The sequence below is a fragment of the Gymnogyps californianus genome, chromosome 10 (genome assembly GCF_018139145.2).
Source record: "Gymnogyps californianus isolate 813 chromosome 10, ASM1813914v2, whole genome shotgun sequence".
NCBI lineage: Eukaryota > Metazoa > Chordata > Aves > Accipitriformes > Cathartidae > Gymnogyps > Gymnogyps californianus.
The window spans coordinates 9921386-9948579 of NC_059480.1; the positions used below are offsets into that span (position 1 = coordinate 9921386).

The 27194-nt window shown below is 38.7% G+C and overlaps 1 protein-coding gene across 3 annotated transcripts in view; it reads right to left on the reverse strand.

The window, feature by feature from the left end:
* DOCK10 (dedicator of cytokinesis 10) overlaps positions 1-27194 on the reverse strand; it is a 164924-nt gene that overhangs the window by 29505 nt on the left and 108225 nt on the right. For all 3 annotated transcript variants that reach the window (XM_050902199.1, XM_050902198.1, XM_050902201.1), the window contains exons 17-36: positions 25420-25607; positions 24720-24785; positions 23753-23845; positions 21760-21883; positions 21487-21608; positions 20715-20801; positions 20077-20169; positions 17918-18036; positions 14951-15020; positions 11561-11674; positions 10243-10314; positions 9455-9601; positions 7438-7521; positions 4540-4636; positions 3194-3238; positions 2537-2712; positions 2292-2408; positions 1159-1270; positions 317-438; positions 117-231 (exon numbers count right to left, since the gene is read on the reverse strand). In XM_050902199.1, coding sequence (XP_050758156.1) covers positions 117-231; positions 317-438; positions 1159-1270; positions 2292-2408; positions 2537-2712; positions 3194-3238; positions 4540-4636; positions 7438-7521; positions 9455-9601; positions 10243-10314; positions 11561-11674; positions 14951-15020; positions 17918-18036; positions 20077-20169; positions 20715-20801; positions 21487-21608; positions 21760-21883; positions 23753-23845; positions 24720-24785; positions 25420-25607 — 2163 coding nt within the window. The remainder of the gene's footprint in view (positions 1-116; positions 232-316; positions 439-1158; positions 1271-2291; positions 2409-2536; positions 2713-3193; positions 3239-4539; positions 4637-7437; positions 7522-9454; positions 9602-10242; positions 10315-11560; positions 11675-14950; positions 15021-17917; positions 18037-20076; positions 20170-20714; positions 20802-21486; positions 21609-21759; positions 21884-23752; positions 23846-24719; positions 24786-25419; positions 25608-27194) is intronic.

A 27194-nucleotide genomic window follows, 5' to 3' on the forward strand; every position in this document is an offset into this window, starting at 1 on the left:
TGACCCAAAGCATGTAAAATACACTGATAATTGTTCTTATTTAATGTTTGTTTGGATTCAGCATTCACAATATTTTAAAACAATGTAAATTAGGTAGTGAGTGCACATTTTCTTGCCTTCTGAAATGGTTTTCATAATGTGAAGGAAACACATAAGAAGGCTTCTAGTTTCAGCTTGATCCAACTTGTCAAAACGAAGAGTTGATCCAATCAAAGACAAAGGTCTCATGATCTGTTGAATTAGCAGCAAAGGGCCTTGTTAAGTATAGTGATAGGTTTCCACCTCTAGTAACCGTTTTCAACATTTGCACATGTACCTTTTCACACGTGTCAGTTCTCTCACTGTTTTTTTCATTGGTACTTGGGTTAGATTCAAGACTTGCTAAGGAAGCTCTGGAGTCAGCATGGTTTGCTGCAGAGATAGCTATTGATGAGAAGGCTGTAAATGAAAGTCATAGCAAACATGCTAAACTAAAACATTTATGGATACAAAAACTAACAAGAAAAATGGAAAACTTAAAATGTGTCACATGCTGGATTGACACCAGTGCTTTGAACTTCCAATAGCAAAGCTATTGATGGGTATGTTTAGTACTGAAAACATGCAACAAGTTGAAGTAAAATGATTCAGTTTGCCGTTATTCATGGCATTAAAATGGCCTGTTGCATTCCATAAGGCCTGACCTAAAGCCACAAAAATCAGTGGAAAGATGCCCATGCACTTCCCTGAATTTTGAAATGGGGTTTGGAGGAAGGGAACAAAGCAAGTTGTGTTTCTACCCTTCTATTAAGCCTGGAAAAACAAAGAATACTTGCCTCCAAGAGACTTCAGGAGTTTTCAGGAGAAACCTTGGAACTATTCTTAAGTCAGGCAGAGACTACAAGAATGAACTCAGGCACAAGGATTTGTGAGAGTTTGAATACTGGCATTGTTCCAAAGCAGGAGAGTAAGTGAAGCAGTGGAAGAAGAGCAGCTTCACAAGAGAAAGAAAAATCAATCCAAAAACACCCAAAGGGAAGAGAAACATTGCATACGATGTTTCCCTGAATATTGTATAAAATGGGTTAATGATATCCTCCACGAATACTAAGCAGAAAGCACGATGGATTGAGAGACACAGAAATCTACCTGTGCGCATGTTCAATCTGTCATTTATACCTGCTATGGAGTTCAGAACATCTTTGGAAAAGGACGTGTCCACAGAGTTTGCATGTTTCATTGCTGTCTGGCTCTGAAATCCTCCGGCTGTGCTCAAGTCATCCCTAGATCCCTGCATTTTGAAAGAAACAGAACAAAACTCCAGTAAATTATATCACTCATAACTTTCACAATGACAGCACACCTGATTGGCTTTTCTTAGACACTGAGCTTGAAAACCTACTTTCAGTCGTTTAGACGTGACAGCCTTAAAAGATCAAGGCTTGCCATAATACACCAAATAGTTACCTGCAACATGAAACTCTCTCATAATTGAAGTTGTAAAGGACAGATCAAGTCTAACTGTGTTTGCTTCTTAAACACTAGCACAGCATTGGGAAAGGAGCATTAACTGCTGTTAGCAATGATCAGATGAAACAGGCTCATTTGCTGGAAGGACTGAAAGAGACAACACCCCTGTTTCTAGTTTTTAAAGCAAGGCTATGATTATAACACATCTAATCTTGTAAGAAATAAACAAACAGGCTCCTCCACATGCACAGTTTATACAGACATTTTCTGTGATGATAAAGCTGTTTTATGATGTTTCTGTACCCCTTCCCTCCGTCAGCTACTTATATGCATTCCCTCTGCCTCCTGGTATAGTTCATGGTCCCTCTGTTGTACCAGTGAAACTGCTTGTGGGTTCATGACGTAACCCTGCAAAGAATCTGTGGGCGATGGGAGTTTTTCTTTACAACAGTGTCTCCCAGCCACCTGCCAAGGGACCTGCCTGAGGACAGGGTCCTCAGCCCCCAGCCTGCGGCAGCGGGGCAGACCTACCAGACAGACTGGCTGGGGCTGCAAACCTCTAACTTGAAGCTTCCAGCCCTGGGACAGCCAGTGTCCTGGGTCTCTTCCAGACAGACCCACAGTCTATGCCCTGCCAGTACAGGCTCCTGGGGCCCTGCAGGTGCTCTGCAAATTGAGATCTTCCAAATTAAACATTGCGGGTGCAAACAAATCAGGATTTTCAGAACTGCATTTTGTTAGCTAATTTGTGACCAGCATAAACTTGGACCTCTTCCGACCAGATTGACTGGGTCAGACCTCAGTTTGATCATTTCAGTGTTCTGAAAAATCACATGAATTACCTGATTGGAAGTATTGATATTGAAAAGGAACATATCCTTCATGTAAATCCTTGGCATATTGTCCAAAAGCATTCCATAGAGTGGCATGTACAGGTTTGCTATTTGTGCCTGTTTTGCCTGAAAAATAAAAGATACAACATAATCCTGAAGAAACTAATTAATGTATACTAGTGGCTAAGGAAGTTTCATATATGTTTAGCTGCTGCATGAACAAGCAAATGAAAAAGAATAAACAGTTTCTTTACCGGCTCTGCATATCGATCATCAAATGAATGCTTTGCCATTAAGTTTTTAAGCACAGCCAAAGCTAAGTGCCTAATATCCTGGTCTTCTTGCAAGGCAAAACCAACCTCCCGCAGCAGGACTCCAATTAGAAAATGTTTACGGCAAAATTCATTGGTCAATGTGTACTCTGGAATATCTTGGAACACAACAGACAAGAATGCTTAAATTAATATACAGGTTACACAACCCCCCCCTCCCATTTTCCAAATTTTCAATAACTTTTATTGATTTAATCCACTGTTAAACTTTGCTTTCCTGATCTGACCGCCTCATTCTGCTCCCTCACTTGCTAGAATGAATTAATCTAATATTATTATTTCTCAAAATCATGCAGTTTTTACAATTCAATAATAAAGACAATTTATATAGACATTCCCATATGAGAATCTCAAATGTTTTGCTCATAAGACTATTCACTTCCGTGAGGCACAAGTTGTTGTTCCCATATTCTAGCTAGAAGAGTTCTAAAACACAGACATCCAGACGAATTCCACTTTTGAAAATGGTAAATAATTTTTGCCTAAATTTGCCACAGTTCAGTGGCAGCAGTCAAAGTAAATCTTAAAGCTCTTGATGAACAATTCTACTTACTTCTTATTAAGTCATTTTGTTCATACCTGATGTTCGATATTCCTGCGTTGATTCTGAAGGTGTCACAGGGTCTTCATTTTTCATAAATATAAAACAGAAATAGGCAAAACTCATACATATTTTTTCACTTATTAAGTGTAAAAAAATATATTTGTTTTGTATCTTTTTTTTTTTTAGATTTCACTCAAATTTGAATGAAACAGCTTCTACTGTTAAAGAAAGCTACGAGTGTCAGAACTGAACTCACTTTTTGGTGCTGAAAACAGAAGCAAAAAGGAGACAAGGGCCCATAGTTTGAGAGATACTGCATAGAGAGATGATTCTGCCTTCCACTGGAAGATACCTTCCACTCTCACCAACTTAAAGGACCACAGCCCAAGTGAACTCCCCAGAGTCCACGGAAAACTGTCAGAACTAGGAATTGTGCCCTGGGCTGAAATCCCAGTGCCTTTGAAACCAAGAGGAAAAGCACCCAGTATTGGCCATTGGCCACAAAGTTAGGTTTGAAATAACAGATTTCAATGCACGAGATGGAATGCATGGTGACTGCTGGCTTTGGGGCAGGGGCAGGGTGGATTCACTCCTGTGAAAGAGCATACGCAAAACCTGTTCATGCTTCTCTGCAAAACATGGGTTACACACAGTATCCCCTGCCTTGAGAAGCAGCTCAGGAGGTGTTACTAACAGATTCTGAAATGGGCCTCTCTTGCCTCTCTGCTGCAGGTAAAACACTGCAGTATGTGGTGACCGTGTAAAGTTCAGGTTTGCCAGAGGCCAAGAAAGTAAACGCGCTTGGGAGAAAAGGGCTATTGCATGGGACCTGCCTGCTAGTCCTAGAGATACTCTGGAGGCAAAAGTACCAATGGCCTATTATCTGAAAGATGGATGTTTCCAAACTCCTGCTGCATGTCCAGTTCAGATCCTCCCCACAAAGGAGGGACTGTCACATGGACAAGTCATACTCCCAATCAGGAAAGCCTGTTCCCAAATAGTAGAGTTTCACAATGCCCTTATCACGGCCTCAGCTTCTTCCTGCTGTACCTGTTCAACCCCTTCCCTAGCTCACCACCTCCCAAGGCTATGCAGCTTTAGTAATTAGTCCTCACAAATAGTCCAGTTCATTCACTTCAAAACTTCCAGCAAGAGAGTCACCTCCCACCGCCTAACCGGGCTGTCAGCGGTTGCATTTATTTACAGGCATACTGAAATGATGTTATTTTTATCACACTGCTTAAGTACCACACCTGAAAAGCCATTTGGGGCTTCTGTGCCTGATGTGCAGACATGATACTTCAGAGTTAATTGTTATCTGCTCTATGAACCTCCCAATAATTCACCGGTGTACAGAAACCCTTCCAGGGTGGCGCCTTACCAGGAATGTGTGAAGACCGTATGGGCAGGCACAGAGGGATAAAGTGCTCGTGGTGACAGACTTCTTGGAGAAAGTCAAATTTGAACTGATGTAAAGTCTGAAAATAACAACAGGCAATGGCTCAGTTCACATTAAAACAGGGAAAATGGTAAGACAGAGCTGCACTACTATTTGTCTCTACCTCAAAATTCACACTCATACCCAACAATGAAACCTTATGGCTTGTTATGCCAAGCTGCACGAATAAATAAACATTTGGTTTTTGTCTCCGTTATCAAATGAACTTGTCACAGTCAAACAAGCTTTCTGGATTCCTCAACTATGATTTTTCATTGAAGATGTACTGATAAATATAAACTTGATCCAAGCTAAATATTTAAGGTATATTTAAAGCTACACTGGGTCTTTTGATGGTATATACTATAGCATATAATCATAGCGAAGTATTCACATAAATTTGGGACCGTCATAATTATTATGCCTTTCTTTTCTCCCCCCCCCCCCCCCCCCTTTTTTCTTCCTTCTTTTTTTAGTCAACCAAATACAAAGTTTCAGCCACACAGGCCAGATCCAAAACTTATTGATAGTGGTGAAAACTTCCTCTATTGATGCCAGTGAGTTCCAGCTCCAAGGGATTTGGGTATTATATAATTTTGGTATTATTTCCTTAATATCTCCCTCCCAAGAAGCCATCCATGATCTTTTGCGGAGCCTTGCAACCACCTCAAGAATTTATCATTCCCACTATAATGACGTGCCACTGAGATATAAAGATAATACATGACATCCAGTAATAAATTTTTATTTCCATCTTCTCAGCTCACTGTTCTCAGTGGCAGAAAGCAGTCATTCAGGACTACCAATATGACACTGCATCGATCTAGGTCAAACATTTGCCCTAGAAAGTACTTGTAAAGGTCTTTTATTTGCCCTGTGTTTAAGTTTGTCAGTCCCTAAAATTAAATTGTAGCATTTCTGCTGCCACCGTCAGGCTAGGATACCTGGAACATGCACTTTTCAGAGTCTACTGAGCAGTGGATGGTGGGGAATTTTTCCCTGAAATGTTTTATTGCACTGTAGTACCTCATCAGGAATACAGCTGGACATGCAACTCAGGGTCTAATGGCAAATAAAGAAACGAAGCACCTGAAATATGTTTCCCAAGAGGAACTGTGACATTTTGAGGGAACACAACAATGAAATGAATTCTAATGAGGTATTTCAACTTTTGAATAAATATTCCTCAAAACAACGTTTAAATGTCAAAATATGGAATACTGTGAGGGATATTTCTGTGGAACAGAAATTATGGTGCTTCATTCACGATTACAATAAATTCAAACTGCAATGTTATAGACTGATATACCCACAAACTATTTATTCAAGCAGCAATATACACTGTTAAATTTTCTGAAGAGAGAGGTCAGATTGCAGTATCGTCTTTTTGATACATAAACAATCCAGTTAAAGAAGCAAAAGATATGCAGAAAGAAATCCTGCAGCATGTTTAAACGACTGACTCTTGCTTAGGCGTCTGACTGAAAATGAAAACAATGCAAGGCCTCTCTCTCCTTGAGGTCAGAAATCTCTGATTTTATTTTGTGGCTATTGTTTTCAAGTGCTGCAAAGCCTGTTCCAGTGGTACATCTGTCTCAGCTCCGCAGTGATTCCGCTTCCATGCATCCTGGCAGATGGCTCTGGAGGGATGCTGGGCGGCTGGCAATGCGCATGCACTTACTGCCAAGCAGGTGCTAAGTTGTGCTCTGCACACTGACTAATCTCAAGCTTTTCCACTGGCCATTAATTGGCTTTTTTAATTAAACAACTGTTTCTGTGGTTGAATGTATTTGGGGAAGTTTGAAATGTGGAAACAATTTTCAGATTGCACAGTATTATTTACAGAATTATAGACTTCAGGCTATGACATTAATACCGAGAGACTCCATTCTACATCTATTCCAGAGATTAGGTGAAAGACTCGAGTGCAGCATGAAGTTGGTTTTAGTAAAAAGCAAAACAGACCTGGAGTAATCTCACTCATTACCTACAAATGCCCAGATCACCACTAAAGAATCATAAAAAGTTAAGGGGCAAAAGTTTTGTAAGCTTTTTTGGGAAAGATGAATCATCCAAAGTGTTTATCTTGAATACATTCTGTTGTCTATCATCTTATATGCTCCGGTATGACAGCTCAGAAACCCAGCCATGGAAGAGAAAAAGCCTGTGACTCACCCTGACAGATGAACAGTAAAGGAGTCAGGCTGAACAATTTGGGGACCTCTTGCAGTTTGAAATTTATTGTTCAAACTATATCACTGACTATTATAGGTATTATAGAAGAAATTCAGGCTGCAGTGAATTTTCCTCATAGCAAGCACAAACTAATCTGGAGCAGATTAGCTTTCTTGCATCATCAATGAGGTACGAGCATACCATTCATTCAAAGTAACTGAGATGTTACACTCTCATTTCAGTTTACACAATAGTAACTTGTTCATATGCTCTTACTTTAATCTCCTCAAAGAAAATTACGGCCAATTGCTGCTGATATTTATAGACCAAACGACAAGTGTACTCTCCAAAGAATCAAAGCATAAATTCAGCCTTTTGCATGCTTTGGTCTGAGCAGTCTTTGCAGAGTCTGCTCTTGCAGGGCTCAGTGACTAGTTGTTTGGACATGGCTATTTACTCCCAGAAAAGGGGACAGATGGCTCAAAACCAAGAGGTTTTAAACACATATTTACAGTAAATGCTTTCACTGACTTGAGTTCTGAGCATGTTGAAGCCATGGAATAGATCGTAGATAGTTTCAATGCAAAAATATTCTGCTAGCGAGTCACTTCGGAAAAAACAAAAAGAAATAATAATAATAATAAAAAAAAAAAATCAAAACTATACCTTGCTATCTCCTGTTCCAAACATACTTATATAATTGTTGACCATCTTGAACACAAATCCACGATCCATAAATGTAAAACAGCGCTAAGAAAGGGGGAAAAAAGAATTATTATTTTATAGCCAAAAAAGCAGTACATGGCATCACTTACCTGGCTGTTTGCCTTGCATCACCTATAAACTTGAATCATTTGCTCAGGTGAAGTTAGTCTTGTAGCAGGGCAAGGAAAACCAGGGAACTGGTGAATCTGGCTCGATTTTTAAGTTTATTTTCAGTAATAATAAATTGATCAAACTTTTCATTTTCACTGTGTCTACAGTCTAAAATAACTATCACAGTGTACAGTGCACTAGGAGAAAGCTTATGTAATGAAAGTCATTCATGTACTGCAACACTCAATCACTAGAGGTGGTACGTGATGGGAGCTGACCTGAATATCTCCTTCAGTGACAGAGCAATGACTCTTGAGGAATCAATCCAGCCACAATACTCGCTGTCTATGAGCTACATTATCTCTCTGGGAGCAAATATGCCACTACATTACTTTACGATGAGAACACTGCTCTTGCTGACTGATGGGGCTAAATAGCCAGAAGGTGTAAAGGTTTTTGAAGGCCTTGGTGCTACAGTTACTGACATTTTTTCCTTGCAGAGTCAGCCTACCAGATATAGAGTGCAATCTTGAATTCCCCCCTTCTCTGGTGTTCCTGAACTCTGCAAAACTAGCAAAGCCCCGAGCCTTCTGCCACACAGCATTCAAACAAGGCTGCTGCAATCCCAGCCTGGAGAAAGCCATATCATCTCTAACCTATGTAATTCTTTCTGGCAGACTAGACTCGAAAAGAAATTAAAACACAGCTATATGTCATATCATATAACGCAACACTACTGTCTTCCTAGTTTAGCTGAGTAACACACAAAAGTAGCATGCAAACCTGCAACACCTCCACAGGTGCAACACCACACAACTGCTGACTAAGCCCCTCCATCTATGCTCCTGCCTCAAACCAGCATCATCTTCCAAATGATGTAACACTACAGATAGATACAGTTTAATGTCAGTATGTCAACAGCAACTAGGGCTTCCATATGGTATCAGCAACAGAGGCCAACACAGGGGACAGCAAGTTTATAATTTATTTCACCTATGTATGAAAGGAGAAAAATCCACCTTCAGTTTGTGGTTGTCTTCCTTATAACGTTACAGGAACATTTTATTGCTGGAATACTGCTCTCTCCTAATGCTGTGCTTCAATTTGTCATAAAAGATTTGAGCCTGGGTTTCAGTGTGCACTATAAACAATGTTCTGTACATCATTAACGTACATCATTCCATTAATGGAAGGGGGTTTGTGTGTGTGTGTCCAGTTTAAATCTAGATTAAATATATGGCCACACAACTTATTGAATGGCAATTTTCCCATGCTCCAATAAAATGATTGAGAAATATTAGGACAAAACCATAAAATGCAACCCCTTTTAGTGACTTTTCCAAAGCATGGATGTATTTTCTTATATTTGGTAAATGAAAGGGCATTACAGAGTTAAAAACGTAGGTTACAGTATTTCACATAATACTTGCAATTTGCTTATTATGGTTTGTAAAAGCTACTCACTCTGGTTGTGATCAGGAAATATTAATCCACCCACAGTCATTCAGAGCTATAGCATTTAAAGAAAAAATACCAGCTCAACTGTAACTACGGTTTCATTCCTTACCAAACTTTTTACCCATTTGAATGTAATGTAAGAATCTGCAAAATTTGAAAACTTGGGCATTTTCAGAGAATAGACATAAATGAATCAGAATTGCTTTAAAACAGACTTAGATAAACCCTTTGCATTCTCAAAGACCCAAGGGCATAGAAAAACTGAAATATAGGTCAACACTAAACTTGGAAATTGAGCCATCATTCACTGAGAACTGTTTTTATTCCCTTTGACTAGACTAGAATAGTCTCAAGTTTGCATTAAGTATGGGGAAATAAACACATATGCTGTAATGACAGAACATCTCACCTTGAGAAATTTGGCAGTGCTGTAGTTTGCATTCCTGGTTTCTTCAAGAGCATCTTTGTACTTCCAAACAACATGGTCTGCTAAGACCATCACAAGTGTATCCAGCTCAGTTTGAAATGATTCTGGAAACCTCTGAGTTCGAGAAACCTAAGCAGGGAATAGATCATCACTTGAGCGTGTACAATGTTGCACATTAAACCTGAAAATACATTTAGGCCAAGAATAAAGACAATAAAACACAGGTCATTCAACACAGAAGAAAAATATTCCTAGAGTTCCATGGATCTATTCTGAGTATAAACCCCAAAAGGAAGAATCTGGTCCATAGGAAAGTGGGAAATCCTATCCTCAGATTCCAGCACAAGTATATCAAGAGCATCTTTGATAATCAGGCAGAAAAGAGGTCAAAGCACTGATCTCCAGCTATGTAAGGTTTGCTCATAGCAAAGTTGAGTTTCTAGATCATTTATTTGCTGTCTGGCAAAATCACCTGTTGGGTAACCAGCAGAAATTAGAGAATTCTCTTTCCATTCTAACCCACCCATTACAAAGCTGATGCAACTATATTTTTGGCCCACCAGTTCTGTACAAGCAAGAATAGGTTTGAGCCTAGCAGGTAAGATAACATTTTTTGGGGTAAGAACAATATTTTACAAAGTATAACAGCGTTTCTTTTTTTGACCAGTCAAGAAGAAAAGTCCAAGTACGTGTATTTCCCAGGATTCCACATTTTATATTTTCCTTAAGAGACTGATTGCCTACTTAACTGAGATCACATACATATTTACCTTTGTTTTGTTTGTATCAACCAAGTGCTGTGCCATTGATTTTAAGATAACTGCAAAGAAGAACCAGGAATGCTGTTCAAAAGAAGGAAAAAAGAGATTAGGAAAAATGATTATCTGATAAATACTTTACGATGCATTACCATTCCTTACAGATGGATTGCATTTCTCAGTAATGCACAATGCTAAATTCTACATGACAAATAAATTAAAGAGCCCAAGTGCCATGTATTTGAGTAATATTGGATCATATCCTTAAGAGAGCTGAAGCCATCCCAGGCACTTTGTCACTGTGGCTCTGTGCAATAAGGAGCCCGTAAACACCACTCCTACAATCCTTCCATTCCTGCTGAGCACTGTCTTCATTGTTTGTTTGCACGTAACTGGCAGAAATGCATGATGCAGAGAACCTCAGAGAACAGAAGCTAAGAATAAACTGCTTTGTTAGCTCCAGCAGATTGGTAATTTGGCCCAGAATAAGATGGTACTTGTTTAAAAGATAAACAGAGTGGTTCTTCAAATACCATTTGCAATAGTGAATAGGTAGGATACAGATTAATATCTGTATCCTCATATATCCCAGGAGATATGTGAAACAAATACACTCAAAAAGCTTACAAATTGCAAAAAAAACCCTCACAACAAACCCAACCACAAGTACTTTTGCATGGTCCAGGTTTCCTGCAGGACAGCTTTTCTGCTTTTTTCCAGCCTATTTTTGCTATTCCAGTGGCTCAGCACACAAAATTGGAACTGGTTCACTCTAAACAGTTGAACATATTTTTGCCACTGGGAACTCCTGAGCTGGACTGGCTAGCTCTTATACCATAACCAACAGGCTCAGCAGCGATGGGGCTTGCACATGTATGAATTCCTTAGACCTGGTTTGATATGAGAAACCTCAGGAAACCTCAATCATTCTCATTTTAGTCACTGTCAATCAAAAGCAGCAGCTGAAATCAGATATAAATGTCCTACTTACAGATGGATATTCTCCCTGCATCTTCCAAAATAAAAATTAAAACAAAGTATCCTAAAAGTAATTGCTCACATCATATTGCGTAAGAATTAGGTTTCCGACTCAGACTGAGCTGTAACAGAAAGGAGGAATTTTATTACGCAAACCATGGCATTCTGAGAAACGTGTTATGCTGAGAAACCGTAGCAAGTCTGGTAAGTCTGTCTGTTGAATCACTGCAGGATGTGATTTGTGCAAAGCTCATACAGGGAAAGAGGAGAGGAGAAAGAGATGCAACAAGTGAGTTTCAGGCAGAAAACCAGTAGCATCTCTACAAACGTGCTAATTCAAGCTATCACTCACCTTTAAAACCTGTTTCACTGTTACTTGGTCATTTAACTTCAGAAGACCAGTCATATTCTTGGCCAGCTCCTCATGAACAGTCCTTTCTTCAAATGATTTGGTCCTGAACACATACTGAAGAAGAAAGGAAAAATAAAAATTATCAAAATGTACATTAAAACAAATATAAAAAACCTCAGTAGAAGAAGATAAATTATTTATACACCACTAACAGCTGACAACCTTTGCCGCCAAAATATCTCGACTGAACAATACATTCACATAAAGTTTAACTCCCCTAGCAGTAACGGCATAACACTGCTCCCCTACAAAATCCCAGTTTTAAACACAACTTCCTGTTGATTTCAGCTTAATGTGAACCAAGAGGAATTTCTGCTTAAAATCAGTGCTATGATTTATTTTTTCAATAGGGCATAGGATCCTGACACGTCTAAACTGCCTTTCAAGCCATTTCACCAGGAGAAAAAAAGAATAAGCAAGCAGAGGAAGTGTGGAGGGTTTTTCGCCCACCTAGTCAGGGCCACCTTTCACTTGGTCCTTTCTTCCAGTGGCAACAGCTAGTCAGAGCTGGTAACAACTCGTCATCCTGAAAGGCGTAGAGCACCCACTGGAGCTGACAGAAGGGGAAAACTATACCCCTTTTAAAAATCAAGCCCTCAAGAGAGGAATTTATCTACCAAGTTGCTCAGAACTCATAAATCTAGTATGAGTTTTATTCAACATTTTAAGCTAATAATTTGGTACTGGGATCCATTACTCCTTCCCTAAAGCAAGAGCTCTGCCAGTGCATCAGTTGGGATGAAATACCTTTTCAATTCAACCAGGTAGGTAAAAGAAAGGAGTATCACTTGAAAATATCTTATTAATATTCAAGCCTTGTTTCCAGAGCAGATGCCATAAGCTTCTCCCTATGCAGTTTGACACTTCTGGGTCCATTTATTTAAGTCAGTGTAATTTTGCATCATTATTGCATCTGAGTGACTCACAACTCTCAACTTACTTATTCCCAAAACAGCATTTCTAAAGTAGGTATTCATTTCCTTACAGATGGATAAAAGAGATTAACAGTTATTGGCTTTGGACTGCTGCTGGAAATAGGAAAACAGGAAAACAGGAAAACTGTTATTTCAAAGATATTTAGCCGCAATAGGTGTCTATTGCAATTTTGAAACGTTATTGAGTAGAAGAGGTGTTAATATCCATTTAATTAACTACATTTAAATGTTACATAGGTTATTTATTTTGGAGCCTGAACAGTTCTGCTGGACCTCAGCAGAATTCCTCAGAGTACTTGAGACTAAAATTTGACTGCTAAGACGCTGAGATGCATCACCTGTAAACACATACTTTCATGAAGTGAAAGTAAATCCATACCATGGAAATACCAACCAACAGTTGTCAAGACTGAAATTAAGAGCTTTTCCATTTAGTAACCTAACTCCTACCATATTTTCGTTATTCTACCCATGAACATGCTAAAGTTTCAGAGTTCATCAGGAATGTATTTGCTTTCACTTTATCCCTAAAGTTAAGTTAAAAAAAAACAAACCCAAAACTTATGTGACATATATTACTCATAATCCACAAACGAAATGCACGTTATGAAAGCTACTTGTTGCACAGTGAATCAGAATATCATTACGGCCAGAAGCCCATAGAGACATTTGTCACTTATAGCTTTGTCCCATGACTGTGGTGGATCTCTCATTGCTATCATGACCTCCATTAGTTCTGTCACCACTGAATCAGAGCAGGCCAAGAGACAAAGTGATGGCAATATCTACTTCAATTCTTCTAACAACCTGCAATTCTCCTCTATGCTGCTATTTGAAATATGCAAATAAGTTAATAAACATAACACTCAAATATATTACAACTTACTCATTACTGATTCATCTAGTAAGACTAGAACAAAATTTTCCAGCCCTCTCCCCCACAATTAAAAGGGAGAGAAAAAAATAGAGGCAAGTTAAGGGGAAAAAAAAAGTGTACACCCTTAAATGAGGTTCATTTGTCTATTAATTTTTCTGTCCATGCCAGTAACAGCAGTTAATGCATTCTTCTACTTAAAAACATGCTTCTCCATAAAATTCTCAGCTTATAAAGCTGTTACCCAAATATACTACTGATGAGATACTTGCTGGCCAATAGCATTATTCATACTCATTTAATGGATATTCAATTGATACAGATAACAAGGAGATCATATTTAAAGAGGCCACTCATTTGGCTCTTTAAGTAATACTACAGCTTGCCCGGAACCAAACTCCACACACAGAACGTATCCATATATATTCTATATATACCCTCTTCTTCAGAACAATAATGGATGAAAAAAGCAGAGTAAGCAGGGAACAGTTACAAGAATCTGAACTCCACAGATGAGAAAAGAATTTATGTACAATAGCACACAAAAAGACACAAGATCTTGAAACTAAAATCATGACTTAAGAAAATAATCAAAAGCTTAGTTAAAAAGCTATAGCTTCCTAAGAAACATGCAGCCATCTTGTAACCATGAAGAGCACCCAGAAGTACCTCTTCCATAAAAATTACTGCTTCTGGATCCTTTTCAACTACAATGAGGGCAACCCTGTACATGTATAATACAGATGGCCAGATATTTTGAAGTGATAAATCTCATCGCAGTCAAGAGGAATGTTGCAAACTGCGAGCAAACTACATTAAATGTCTCTCACTGGTACCTATCTAGCTGAAGTTTTGTGATCTTTCATGTTTTTATCTCCCCCTTCCCTCCTCTCAAATCCTGCAAGGTGGGAAATTCTCAGTTTAACACCATTTCACAAAGACTGATGCTAAGCCTACACTCCTAGAAGCTCAGTGGAAGTGCATTTGCACTAGGTCTTGCTTCTAAAATGTAAGCTCTAGTCATCAGCCGACTATGGGGGATTCTCCCCCCACATCCCAGTACCCTTTAAGAGTGCACTGCAGTTTCCTCCTCCTGTGCTTGCTCAACTTGGTGTCCTATGGAAAGCAAGCTGCACCATGCAGAGGAAACATGAGCAGCCCTTTGTCCTCCTCAACGGAGTAAGGTTGCGAGCCAGGATGCAGCTGCATTTGGTGGAGAAGGACACTCCATGGAGTGTCCCTGCCCTACAGGATGCCCTTAAAGCACAGAAAGGCAGTGTAATTTGTTCAAGGTGACAAAAGAAACTTATGGCAGAGGAGGAGAATTGACTCAGTCTCTTCCGAATCTTACGTTAGTTTCCTAACCAGAGTCACCCAGCCTACTAGTGGCAGAAAGCTATGATGCAAATGCAAAGAAAGCTACAAACAAGTACAACTGAGAGTAAACAGGAAAAAAACCCACAAAAACCAAAACCAAAACCCCCCCCCATAAAATAGTTAACAGTGTAACAGCAATCATACCGTCACATAAGAATTGATGCAGTTGTCTAGTTGTTCTTCATGGCACTTAGCAACAATGTTAGTAAGAACCCTGCAAGATAAAAGAAAAAAAAATTGAGCTCTTTTGTGTCATAAGGCAGAGAAAGTCTATCTGATGCATCACATTGTTCTGTTATTGTAACCTCATTTAAAACAGTCCATGAGGGATGTGATCCAAATGATGAATAGCGTGTGCAGAAACTGTCCCACTGGGAAAAAACAGTCACTCCTTGGGCCCTGCACTTGCATGGATTGTGCTGCTATATATGCATTTGTCTAACAAAATGCACCCAGTTTTAATGATTATAACTGTACTGACATTACAACAAAAGAAAACTATTAACTAACTAAAGCTTATACAGACCTTAGATGACTAGGAGTAAGAAAAATTAGAGTATGTTAATGAAATAAAGAGGCAAGAGCCTCTTTCTCTGGGAATGCTACTTGTCAGGTTCTCTCAGATCTTGGTAATTCTGTAAAGCTCTGATACTTTGCTTATGATGGCGCTGTTAATCAAAGACAAACACAAGCCTAGGCTCAAGCTCGAGCACGCCCCTCTCCTGCACTGTTTGCCCATAACCTTGGACTCAGCCCCAGCCTGAGCACCCAAGCACTCAGGAACAAAAGGCTGAGCACAGCACCCTCTCGTTACTGCGCGGCAGGGAGAGCCTGGACACTTGGTGCAACCATAGATGTTTTGAGCTTCTGCAGATCAGCTTAGTGATCAGCAACATGGAAGAAAATTGCCTGGGTCATGCCGGCACCCACTCTCACAACCTGAGCTTCTACCAACAGCAGAGATGGCACTACTTGAGATGAAGTGTTTCAGCAAAGTTTTCTCTTCAATTTGTACCTGGGCCATCTTTGTTTGAGATCATCCTGTTTTAGAAAACACAAGTCTGAGCAAGAAGTCTTCTTCAACTTAACCACAAGATTTCCTCTTGATTATTGGGATCTCATTTTTTCAGGATACTTAATACAGAAAAGACTCTGCAATTTTATAATCTTATTTTTATGTTATAAGAATGGGGAGGAAACAGTTCATGATCTCGTATGTCAAAAATTAGTGAATCGTACCTCAAATTCAGGCATATGTATAATAACAGTATGACTAAAATGGATTATTAATATGCCTGACTGTGGTCAACATACACGTAGTCATTTTGACCAGCCTGGTGATTTGAGTGTTTTCTGCCAATTCTTATTATTGGATTCAAAAGCTTTGTAATTCTTTTAAGTCAGTATTTATCATATATCTCATTTCTTGCTGTTAGAAGTAGAAGTAAAACTTGTAACAAAACACAAAAGCTATGACAAAATTAGTTGTGCCCATTCCGATCCTTCAGCCTTTATTCTGATTTGAAATTGAAATGAGTTCTGGCAAAGATGAGACAGAGAAATGATGACATGACTGGGCCCCCAGACAAGTAAATAACCGTGAGAGAGTATAAAAGGAATAATGTTTTCTCCCCAACACATAAGCCAATCTATGCTCTCATTCTGTTGTTGTTGCTTTTAATATGTTCAACACAAGCTGCTTCAAGCTATTCAGAACAAAATACAATGTGTGTATATGTAGGACACATCAATGAATGGCGCACACAGCAGACGTGCATATTCCCGTTGACATCAACTCTACCAGCACAAAAGCTACCACACATACAAGAAAAACACTGAGAATCCTTCTTTTCTTTTTTTTGGCCAGGTGGGTGTATAGTCAAAATCTGAAGCATGAAAAAATTAACATCCTTCCATTTTTCCATCTAATCATTAAAACTATTTTTTAAACAGCTGCTTCCTTATAGCATTTCTTTGCCAGTCAGTTAATGACACTGAAATTCTAGATTGGGACACAATTCTTCATTCTCTCCACCTAGCCTTAACATCAGTGGACTTGTTGGCCGTAAAGGGGTCCTGAACAAAGGTCCTACTGCCTCCCTCCCTTTGAAAACAGTACGCAGTGATGAAATGACACATGTTTACAAGGAAAGGTTCTTCTAATCCTAGTGCCTAAGTGTGGTAAAACTGGACTTTGCCCTGCAAGGTGCCATGATCCTTTGATAAAGGATATTGAAGCTCTAGCTTTCCAAGGCTAAGATGAGGAATTCTGCTTCCTTGTTCCTTTAAGTTTTCCTAATTAACCTTTCTTCAGGAACTAATTCTGAAGAACAATCTGTGGAAAGCAAGAAAATATACTGACAGCAGATTAGTCTAACAGGGTTGCTTAGGACACCTGTAATTTTTTCCTGCTAGTTGTACTGTAGTCCCCATGTTTAGCTACTAGCAGAAGTACAACAAAACCACCACTATGGTCAAAAGAAAATGCAATGCAACTTTCTGCCCTCCTGCAGAGACCAATAATAATCTCTCCAGTATTTTGTTTCCTGCTGCCTTGATTAACAGCATCAATAAAGACAATTTCATTATGTGAGGAGTGAGAGACTCAGCAAATCATTCCAGCTGTTCGCCTGCTCACTGGAAAATGCTTCCATTGCTCTGCAGTTATTGCCGATACACTCTAATTAAAAAATGCCCCAGAACAGTGTGACCTGATTGTTTGACTCTGCATTGGACGCAGCAAGATGCTAAGCAATTCCTATGCTGAACTCCACATCCTCAGACCCAAACATAAACCAAAATTGATATTCAGCTTTGTTAGGAAGCACTTAGCTCCTTAAGAATGAGACCTTTACCTACAATTGCCTCAGGGTACAGAGACACGTTCACCATGGTCAATGATTTCCTGGTTGGTATCAGAGTCAGCCACATGATACCATGCTCTTCCATGCATTATTTGCAGAGCCCTGTGTTAAGGGGAAAGCAGGCATTCTTACCTACTGAAGTCTAAATGTCATAGTCAGCCTTTGTAAGAGCAACTATAATTGGACTAACATCTACATTTGCACTCTAGAGTGAATTCTTTTCCTCGTACAGAAAATATTCAGATACCTGGTCACAGCTGTTGTAACTTCATCATCACTGTTTTGCACCAAAACCCAGAAGAGCTGATTCAGGACTACAGGAAGAAAATTCATAATTACATGGATCTTCTCGATCCTCAGCAAATTCTGTAACAGATTTAAGAAAGAAAATGAGAGATTTCCAATATGAGCAATGAAAGCCGATTACTTGCTTTCCTGCTTCAGCAGGTAAAATCAAGTGCAGCCACTGGTGTAATAGCAGTAGGAAAATAGGACAACTAAGTAGAGGACCGGTTCCCCATGGAGTTTGTTTTAAATATGACCATCAACACAACTGTAGGTATTGTCCAAATTTCAGAATTCCAATATTTTGCTCTACCCTGACTTAAGGAAAAGAAGAAAAAGGAGAAACCAAAACCAATTTTCATATTTCACTACTGATATGTATGTTAAGAGCAATAAAAGAACTTAATTACTATTTTCAAGACATGAATTTCCTAATATTTTTAAGAAAACTCGTTCTTTTTATGCAGAGATCTGATAAACTGAACTTGTGGATAAAATACTTACATTAAAAGCACATTGGTAAAAACTAGTATTAACACTCTAACCTGACTGGACTGACACTATATTATCTTCTCTGATCAAGGAGGATATTGAGCTTTTAATTAAAAACAACCTTTGAATTCCTCCTGTTTTTTCATTTCAGTCATTTCCAAATCATTCCAGAATTTCTTCAAAGGTATTAGTGATTTATAAATAAAAGCAAAAATACTCTGGGGAAAATTACTTATTCCCTGGTTATATTGCATGGTTGATCCCTTGTCGCATACAACATCGTCTCTATTTTCTAATAAAATTACTGAAATCTTTTTAAAAGGTAAACTACAAACAGCAAATAAAGAACAGTGCAATTCTGGTAGTTTAGGTAACTGACTTACTGTCTAGAAAGCTGTGAAGCTTTTATGGATTCCTAAACTTTGTCCAATATGCTCAGTGGTTTCCCAAAAATTAATAGTTAAGGACTTCATTCTGTAGAGGTATAACCTCTAAATAACACTGATGCTTTGATTTTTTAAAACATCCCTTCATCATTTCTTTAAATCAAGACAGTATTTAAAAACAAAGCAACCTCTTTCGGGTCTACCTGCCTCTATCAACAAAAGTAGTAGCCACCTTTAGGGACTTCCCCAGAGAACTGCCATGATTTACTGGAACTTTACTGTTTGCTTATTAAAGCAAAAATCTCTTCCCAAGCAGCTTTATAAAATCTGAGTCACGTACACTCAAACAGGAAAACATTAACAATGAACGAAAGGGAGAAAGTACCTACATGATGGTAACATTTAAACCCTAAAACACCTATTAGATTTTACAGACTGCTAAAAGGAAAAATAAGAAATAAAAGTCATATGTACAACGTTTTAGAGCTAGTACTGTGGAACAGTGTCACAGCCACCCTTCAGTCTTCTTGCTTATCTTCCTGTTAAAGTTCAGTAAGCAGACTGCAAAGCAGGAACTCTGAATTTCACCATTCACGAACAGGTAAAGAATCAAGACCCTACATTTATCTGCTGCTCTTCTAATTTGCTTGTTATACTCCTTTCTCACAGCTTTTGACCTCTGCTGAATACAGTCACATTTAATGCAGTTCTTGCTTATTCGTTTCATCTCTGCACAAAGCATATGTTCTTTCTGATTTCAGAACTTGACAGGCAACAAGCACCCTTGATTTATACATGCAAAATACTCTAAAGAGCCCTTTGGATAGCATCCAGGTTTTTAGAGTGAAAGTACGAAGAGCCAAGTAGGAGGTAAGCATACAAGGTAACAAGAGAGAGCTAGCAGGAATACTGCAGCTCTACAGGCTACAGCTCCTTTTCCTGGACATTCCTAGAGCAACAGAGCAACATTACGCCATCCTTTAACAGGATTTGAGGCTTGGCATAGGCTGTATTATCAAAGTTGGTGGGGCTGATGCAGCCATGCTCTAAATGAGAAGGGATGGGAGACAGCTCTGTGACCAGTAATGCATCTGTCACATCAAGTAAGTCTAACTGGAGTTGTCATGGTCCCACTGCCTCCTGGTAAGTCTATGCCACGTTTAGAATTGTGCAGTGATGGATCAGTTGAGAGAAAGCCCTAAACAGAATTTTATAGCACAGTTTGTGCTGCAGGTTACTTTACCTTACAAGAATTGATAAAGTTTGAGGTAGGAGGCTGGGATAGATCCTTTTCCCTTTCTTGGCACTGATGGAAAAAGTTATTCAGGTATGGATCCTAAAACGATAAACATTCACATTAATGTATATTATAGAAAGGATTAGAATTCAGCTCCATAAATTGGTTACAGCAATCACCTGTGATACCGAAGAACACACTTGGTCCCTACTGCCTTAGACGTAAGACACAGAAAGACAGATCAACTTATTTAGCCTAACCCATTGGCCAGCACAGCTTGCTATATACAACTTATTTCTAGGTGCTTTGACCACTCTTTTTTCAGTGTTGTGAGCAATGAATTTTTTCCTCACAATCTAAGGGATTTCAATGGCCAGATTTTTTTTTTTCTTCCTGGTGCTCACAATTTATTTTCTTGCTGTTTAAACTGATATTCCACGATTTTTCTGTTGGTATAATTTTAAATAATTGATATTTTTCCTTAAAGTGTGTATTCCATCATTGTTACCTTGCCCTTCTACATTCAAATAACCTTTAAATGTTAGAGAAACAAATTAATACAAGATTTTAAAACATCTTTCAGACATTCCTTGACGCTTTTTGTTTGTAAGCAGGTAACAGAGCTAAGAGGAAATTCAGCTTACCTGAGTATTTACTGTCGACACAACAAAAGTAGAGACTTTGAAAAGTGGTTTCCCACCATCTACCCATTTTACATCACAGCTGATCTGCTATTAAAACAAAAACAACAAAAAACCACCATTTTCCCACTTATTTCCTACTTATTCAAGTCTGCATCAAATTTTCACTGCATAGCTTTGCACATGTGCGTGCATGAACCGTGCTGGCTATCGTGCTTTCACAACCGCAGAATTATTGCAATATGAAGCCGCTTTTTAGCACAAGCCCACGAACGTTATCATTCAAGGGACCAGATCACTGCCCCACCCTGTTCTCATGACAATAGTAAAACAAACACAAGGAGGCAGAAATAATCCAAACTGGACAGGATCAGTGGGAAAATATGATATCACATCACAAAACTGGAGAATGAATTATGATCGTGGATCACGTCAGCTGGAGAATGAATGTCATATGGCCTGAGCTTGTGAAAAGAATTCTTTTTGACCATTCTCATTCATGTTTTGGAGAAGCTAGGTATAATATTGTAGAATACACAGTTATAAAATACACTTTTTCCATATACACCTGTGAATCAGCAACATACGACTCTCAGTCCAGTGGTACATATATTAGTTTATATACTCAATGATATGTACATGAATATTCTAAAACAGATACCCTATTTATCGTTTACACTTCCAGGTGAGTGCAAATGCAAATCTGATCTCATGTAAAACATCTGCAAATAAATGCTCTGCGCCATTTGAATAATATGAAAGTATGAATTAATACCTTTCCACTAGTTGGTTCTTGAAGGCTCAGGTAATTGGGAGGCAGACTGCTTGCCACTGGCACGTTGTGCTCTTGGGAAGCTAACTGGGCATCCTTCAACAAAGGAAGCCATGTGTATCCCACTGTGCAGAAGAACAAATCAATATGACTCTCTGGAAAAACAAGCTTCTCAAGTTCAAAGGAAGACAACAATACCCAGCCAGAAATTCTGCAATCCTTATTTGAACGTACATCATTTATATTTATAATTGAAAGTAATTCTACTACAGGTACCTGGTGTTTCCAGAGCCTCTTTCTTTTTGGCATTAGCTTTTGCATTTATGTCACAGGTGACATGATAAAATGAAAACAGAATGTGGTGTTTCTTATGGAGTTGAGTGGGAAGTTCAATTTTCACCTGAAATGTAAAATGTTACACCTCACTTTAGTTTAAAAATCGATTAAACCAGGCATCAGAGATGGTCTAAATGAGTGACATCTCTCTCTACACAGAGGTCTAAGTACAGCCTACCTTTACTGGCTAATGCTTGTTTGCATGGGTAATAGATGCTCTCTTAAGGAATTTGTTTCGGACGATCATCCATCACTTTTACTTAAAACAGCTTTTTTCCTCTCTGTCTTGTGGATGAATATTTGCATTTATGATGAAAGAGTGTAAGATGAAAGAGGACAGAACTAAAGAGTGATTGACCCTGCTCAGAAGTGATCACCTGCACTCTAGCAGCCATAAATAGCCATCACCATTCTCATATTTTCAGGATGACCAAACCAAAAACTAAAATGACATCTCTGCTACTGCTTCATCATCATTTCATGGCAAAGACCGAGTCATAAAGGCTGACATGAAAATAAACTTTTATTTACGATTTCTGCTCAGTCTTAAATCCCATATCATGTCATCCATGAATCCCTACAGGCTGGGTTTGAGGTATTATTAACCTATTGGAATAAAAATACAAAGTAATCAAAACATGTTACCATAGGAACTAATAAAAAACATCCCTTACCCTTGTGAGCTATGATAAAGTTTATCCAACCTTAAAGTAAGGTTTAGAAATTGTTGCTAAATGCTTTCAGTGCTAAATCAGTTTATGGGTAAGAATCTAGTACCATAAACATAGATATGAAACGGGCATTCAGACATAGAGATTAAGACAACTTTCTTGATAACATACTACATTGTTTTGAAGACTGCACTTGCTGTACTAGGAACATTTAGGACAGGTGCACACCTCTTCCAGCCAAATCAGCTGTTAAGATCTGAATTCAGCTCTGTGTTCAAGCTGAAAGTAATCTGCCCAAACCAGCATCACATGAAGGACATTTTCAGATGTGTTAAAACCCAAAACACTGCTCGCAAAGGAGTAGTGGGGGGTTCAAGATCTCTGAAGATGTAATGCTTTAAGTTCCACCTCAGTTCCTAAACACGAATCTTAAAATTGATACTTCACATGTAGTTGTACACTATCTGCTGGTCTTGCCCCTGCCATTTTATGAAAGTAAATTTTAACTGAAAAAGGAAGTTTTTCCAAGATCAAGCCAACAGTTTGGAAAACGCTGGCTATATACTAACACTGTTTGCCAGCCTTATCACTACACATAAAGCAGTAGTGGAAAATTCAGAACAGACACGTTACAGTCACAGGCCATCAAACACACTAGTCACTGAAAGGGTGCAATTAAGTTCACCTGCACAAAGCCTGGGGAATCAATACTTGGTGTTGGTGAAACGTAAAGATGCATGCGCGACTAACATTTGGCAAAAGCCAATGTATGAACCCTATTCTACAGCTGCATCCTCAAAAGCACCAGCTAAATGACTTGCTGCAGCCAGTACATGTCACCGTACATTCTGTTCAGACCACTGGATCAACAAAAATGCCCCAGTGCAGATCTTGTATCTCAGAGAGGGATTTGTTCTGACATTTGGCTCCACCCTTCATCATAATGTTTACTGTTTCCATTAAATTCAGGGATGCAGCTGGACCCTCAATGTAAACCAGACGTGCATTTTAGAGAGCTAGACTGTTCCTAATTAATTCTACAGCATCTTAACTGTACTCAGAACATCTCACAAAAGGAAGAATTCTCGGAGTTGATTTAAGAAAAAAACCCAAAACGTGAGACTGTATGTAAATCTACATTACACAGGCCCATCCAGATCTACAAGCAATTGTAAGAGAAGTATTCTTTACATGTATTTTTCTGTCTCATTGGCAAACATGTGGGATTGGCAGATATTTAATGAAAGAAAAAGCAGACTGACCTCATCATAAAAATCAGGATTCTGGGAATGATGTAGCACAGCGGTGTAGGCTGCTGTTGTAAATAACGGTCCACCTGGCTTCCCATAAATACACTGATAAAAGTAACATGCTTTAATTACATCATGAAATTCTGCTGATGATACTAGTCCTGGTATATCTAATATGCATGTACATTGAAAACAGTATCATGAAAGATTTATAATTACTTTGATCAAATATTAAAAGAAATATTTTAAGTGCTCAAACCTGAAATTTTTTATACACACTTCCAGTAAAAGTCCATTGATTCTGTGAAAATTACCCTACACTCTACTAAGCAATGCAGACTCCTTAGACTTCTTCCTTGCTGTTATTTATTTCAGAGTTTTCTGCAAAAAGCTTTACAAAAGCTATTTCACTTTTATGCAGTTCAATACACAATACAATGCCTTTACTGACTTTTCAATGTTACAAAAGCTATACCAGTTAACAATCTCCTTGCTGGCAGAGTCCAGTCTGGAGGCTCTTGATTATTGAGTGATGGCAACTTTATTTATTGGTGGGGAAACTACAGTATAACAATACTATGCAATAGCCCTTGGTCAATAGCAATGTTAAGAATTGAGTCTAAGGTTCTTCTAATTTTGTGCCTCACTCTTTTCAATCAAGTGTCCTGAGCTCAGGGAGAAATGTAGGGTAAACGGTAAATTTTAGAATAAGCAAGTTGCACTGTAAAAAATGCTTAAGTTTTCTAATATTGTCTTCTTTCCCCTCCACCAGTCAGAAAGCTGGCACTGCAAAATGGCACTGTGAGCTGGAATCATTATGACCAGCTGGGATAAAACAGAACCACAGTGCAAATGTAGAAGGATGCGTGACAACATTCACTCTTTAATAGTTCCGGGTTAGTATAGCCCTGATTCCTGGGTTTTATAAGGAATGTCCTCAGAAACACTGTTCTCTGAATATACTCTTGTTGTGGCTCACCTTAAGTGGCTTCGCTCCTTCTTCATCAGAGCTTTTAAATTCAATGCACACTGTTATATTCCGTGCCTGAAAAGACAGGAACGTATTAAAGCTTAGATCAGAAATGGGGTACCCATAAAAACACACGCAAACTGTAAGGGCTGAAATAAGCTCTTTTCAAAATGTAGGAGAAACATGCAGATGGTGTATCAACTTGTCAAACGCCTTTAAGTCACAGTGATATCACTAGAAATAATATTTCCAAGAACCGGCAAAATGCAAGCCAGGCCTCAAGTTGACTGTGTAGAAGCAGATTATAAAGTGACCAGCACTTACCTGTGTCTTGTCCTTAATTAATTTTCAATCACCATGAAAACGCAAGTAGTACTCAAGTTTCGTTTAAGAACTACAAATACTATCCAGATTAATTTTATCTGCACACATCATTTCATTAAAACACAGCCCTTCTGAAAATTGTGAAAGAGCTATTACCACATTATCTCTCTTTGAACCACTAATACAACTTAAAATTAATCCATAGATTAATTTCATTAAAATTGTACCAATGTTTTACAATTGCAAAAATTGAAAAAGATCAAAAGCCGTCAGTGACTCGCATCACCACTTTCCCCTCCTTTATGATGAGTACTCCTTCATTTCAATGAGAGCTCATGCAGTACACTACTACCCAATGTTGGCCTGAATTGGTCACATACTGTACCTTGTTGAAGTATTTTTGGCTATCATACTTGAGGTGTTTTGGATATATGTATATTTGGTTCTTGTATACTCTGTAAGGTCGAGAATATTTTGTTGATTCCTGTACAAATTCCTCAACTTCCACTGTAGGTTGATGCTCCTTTATGTCATTAAATGGCTTGATTGGAATAAAAGACGAAGTTACACAGTCTTCAAAAGAACAGAAAAGAAAACCATCACATATCACGTTTGTTTTTACAGTCTTACTACTAAGAATAAGTAATATTGAGATGGAACAAGTAAAATCCTGCCTTAACTTGCAAAGAATAAGTAATGCTGAGAGGCAACAGGTCAAATCCTGCCTTAAATTGCATCCATGTTATCTCAGAACAATTACAATATATTATCCTTAAATGGTTTGTCTCACTTGAGTTAAATGGTACAGCACTGAAAACCTCTTTTGACACACACAATATCTGATGGCATAACAGCACCATTGGTATACAGACAGTTTCAACAGAATATACTGAAGTGGTGCTGTTTCTAATTAATTTTACAGCTCAGTATCTCATTTAAGTTTTCCTATTTATCTAATAACATAGTAAACGAAATGAAGAAACAAGTAGTGCAGAACTCGATTAAATATAACGCAATTGGGATAACTGAAATCAGATCAAGAAACAGAAGATGAAAATAAGCACTCTGTCACCCAGACGGGGAGAGATTAAAAACGGATAGAGTATACTCTCTGCCTGTGCCATTAAATCAGTGAGATATTTAACTTCAGCATGGAGAACTCAAGGGCTGTTTGCACAAAAGCAGCTGAGAAGGGTCACCAACTTAGGGGTGTCCCAAGCTATTTCTGGGAAAAGCAATTTGAAGGTCCTGCCTACAAATTCATTCCTCAAACCCTAGAATAACCCACAGGACAAGCCTACCAATTTCTGGTAAGGAAGCTGAAAGAAGCTGGTGATCCCTTGTATACACTATGCCCAATTTTACTTCCTTCTAAACTAGCAGAAGAGGAAATTGCCAGTTTCAAGATAGCGCAGGTCCTCTGCAGCCCAAGCAGGTGGGGGAGAAGCGGCTCTATGCCAGCTATAGCAGGGTGCTTTCTCTTTGCTTTCTTTCAAATAGACACTGAAAACTTTCTTCCCAGCCTGCTGCCCACAAAAATATGAATGTGTCCGATTGACTTGTACACCCAGCCAACAGACATAGCTCCTCAATTAAGCTGGAAAGATCCATATATGAAAACTTCTGTCTTTCCCAATCAAAATTAGCAGCATTAAAAGTGAACAGCTAAATTAAATCACTTGCATTTGTCAGCCAGAAGCAACCATGGCCTGCTGTAGAGAAGCCTTGAGAAGGTTTATTCTCCCCAGCGCCAGCAATAGTTCCCTGTAGATGATCACGCAAATTCCTCTGTTGGTCAGTGAAGATACTCAGGGTCACATACAAACTTTTGAAGGTTTGCTCTTCTGCTACTAACATTGCCAGTACTTGGGAGACTCTGCTCACTGCTCTTGGCATACAAAGCTAAGATGGGCAGCTTTTTGTTTGGGCAAATCTCAGGCAACTCATCTTAAAATAGGAGAATGCGTTATGTCTTATAATTTGGCCACCTGCCCCTCAAACTTGATTTATAAGCATTCTGATTGTGTCCGTTTTTGAACATCATTAACCTTGTTTTTCATTTGAGAAATCCACGGACCAACCCAAGGATTAGAATGCAGTTCTAAGGCCTCTCTGCAGAAGTCCTTCTGCGCCCTGCCCACACTGCACTTCCAGTAGCCC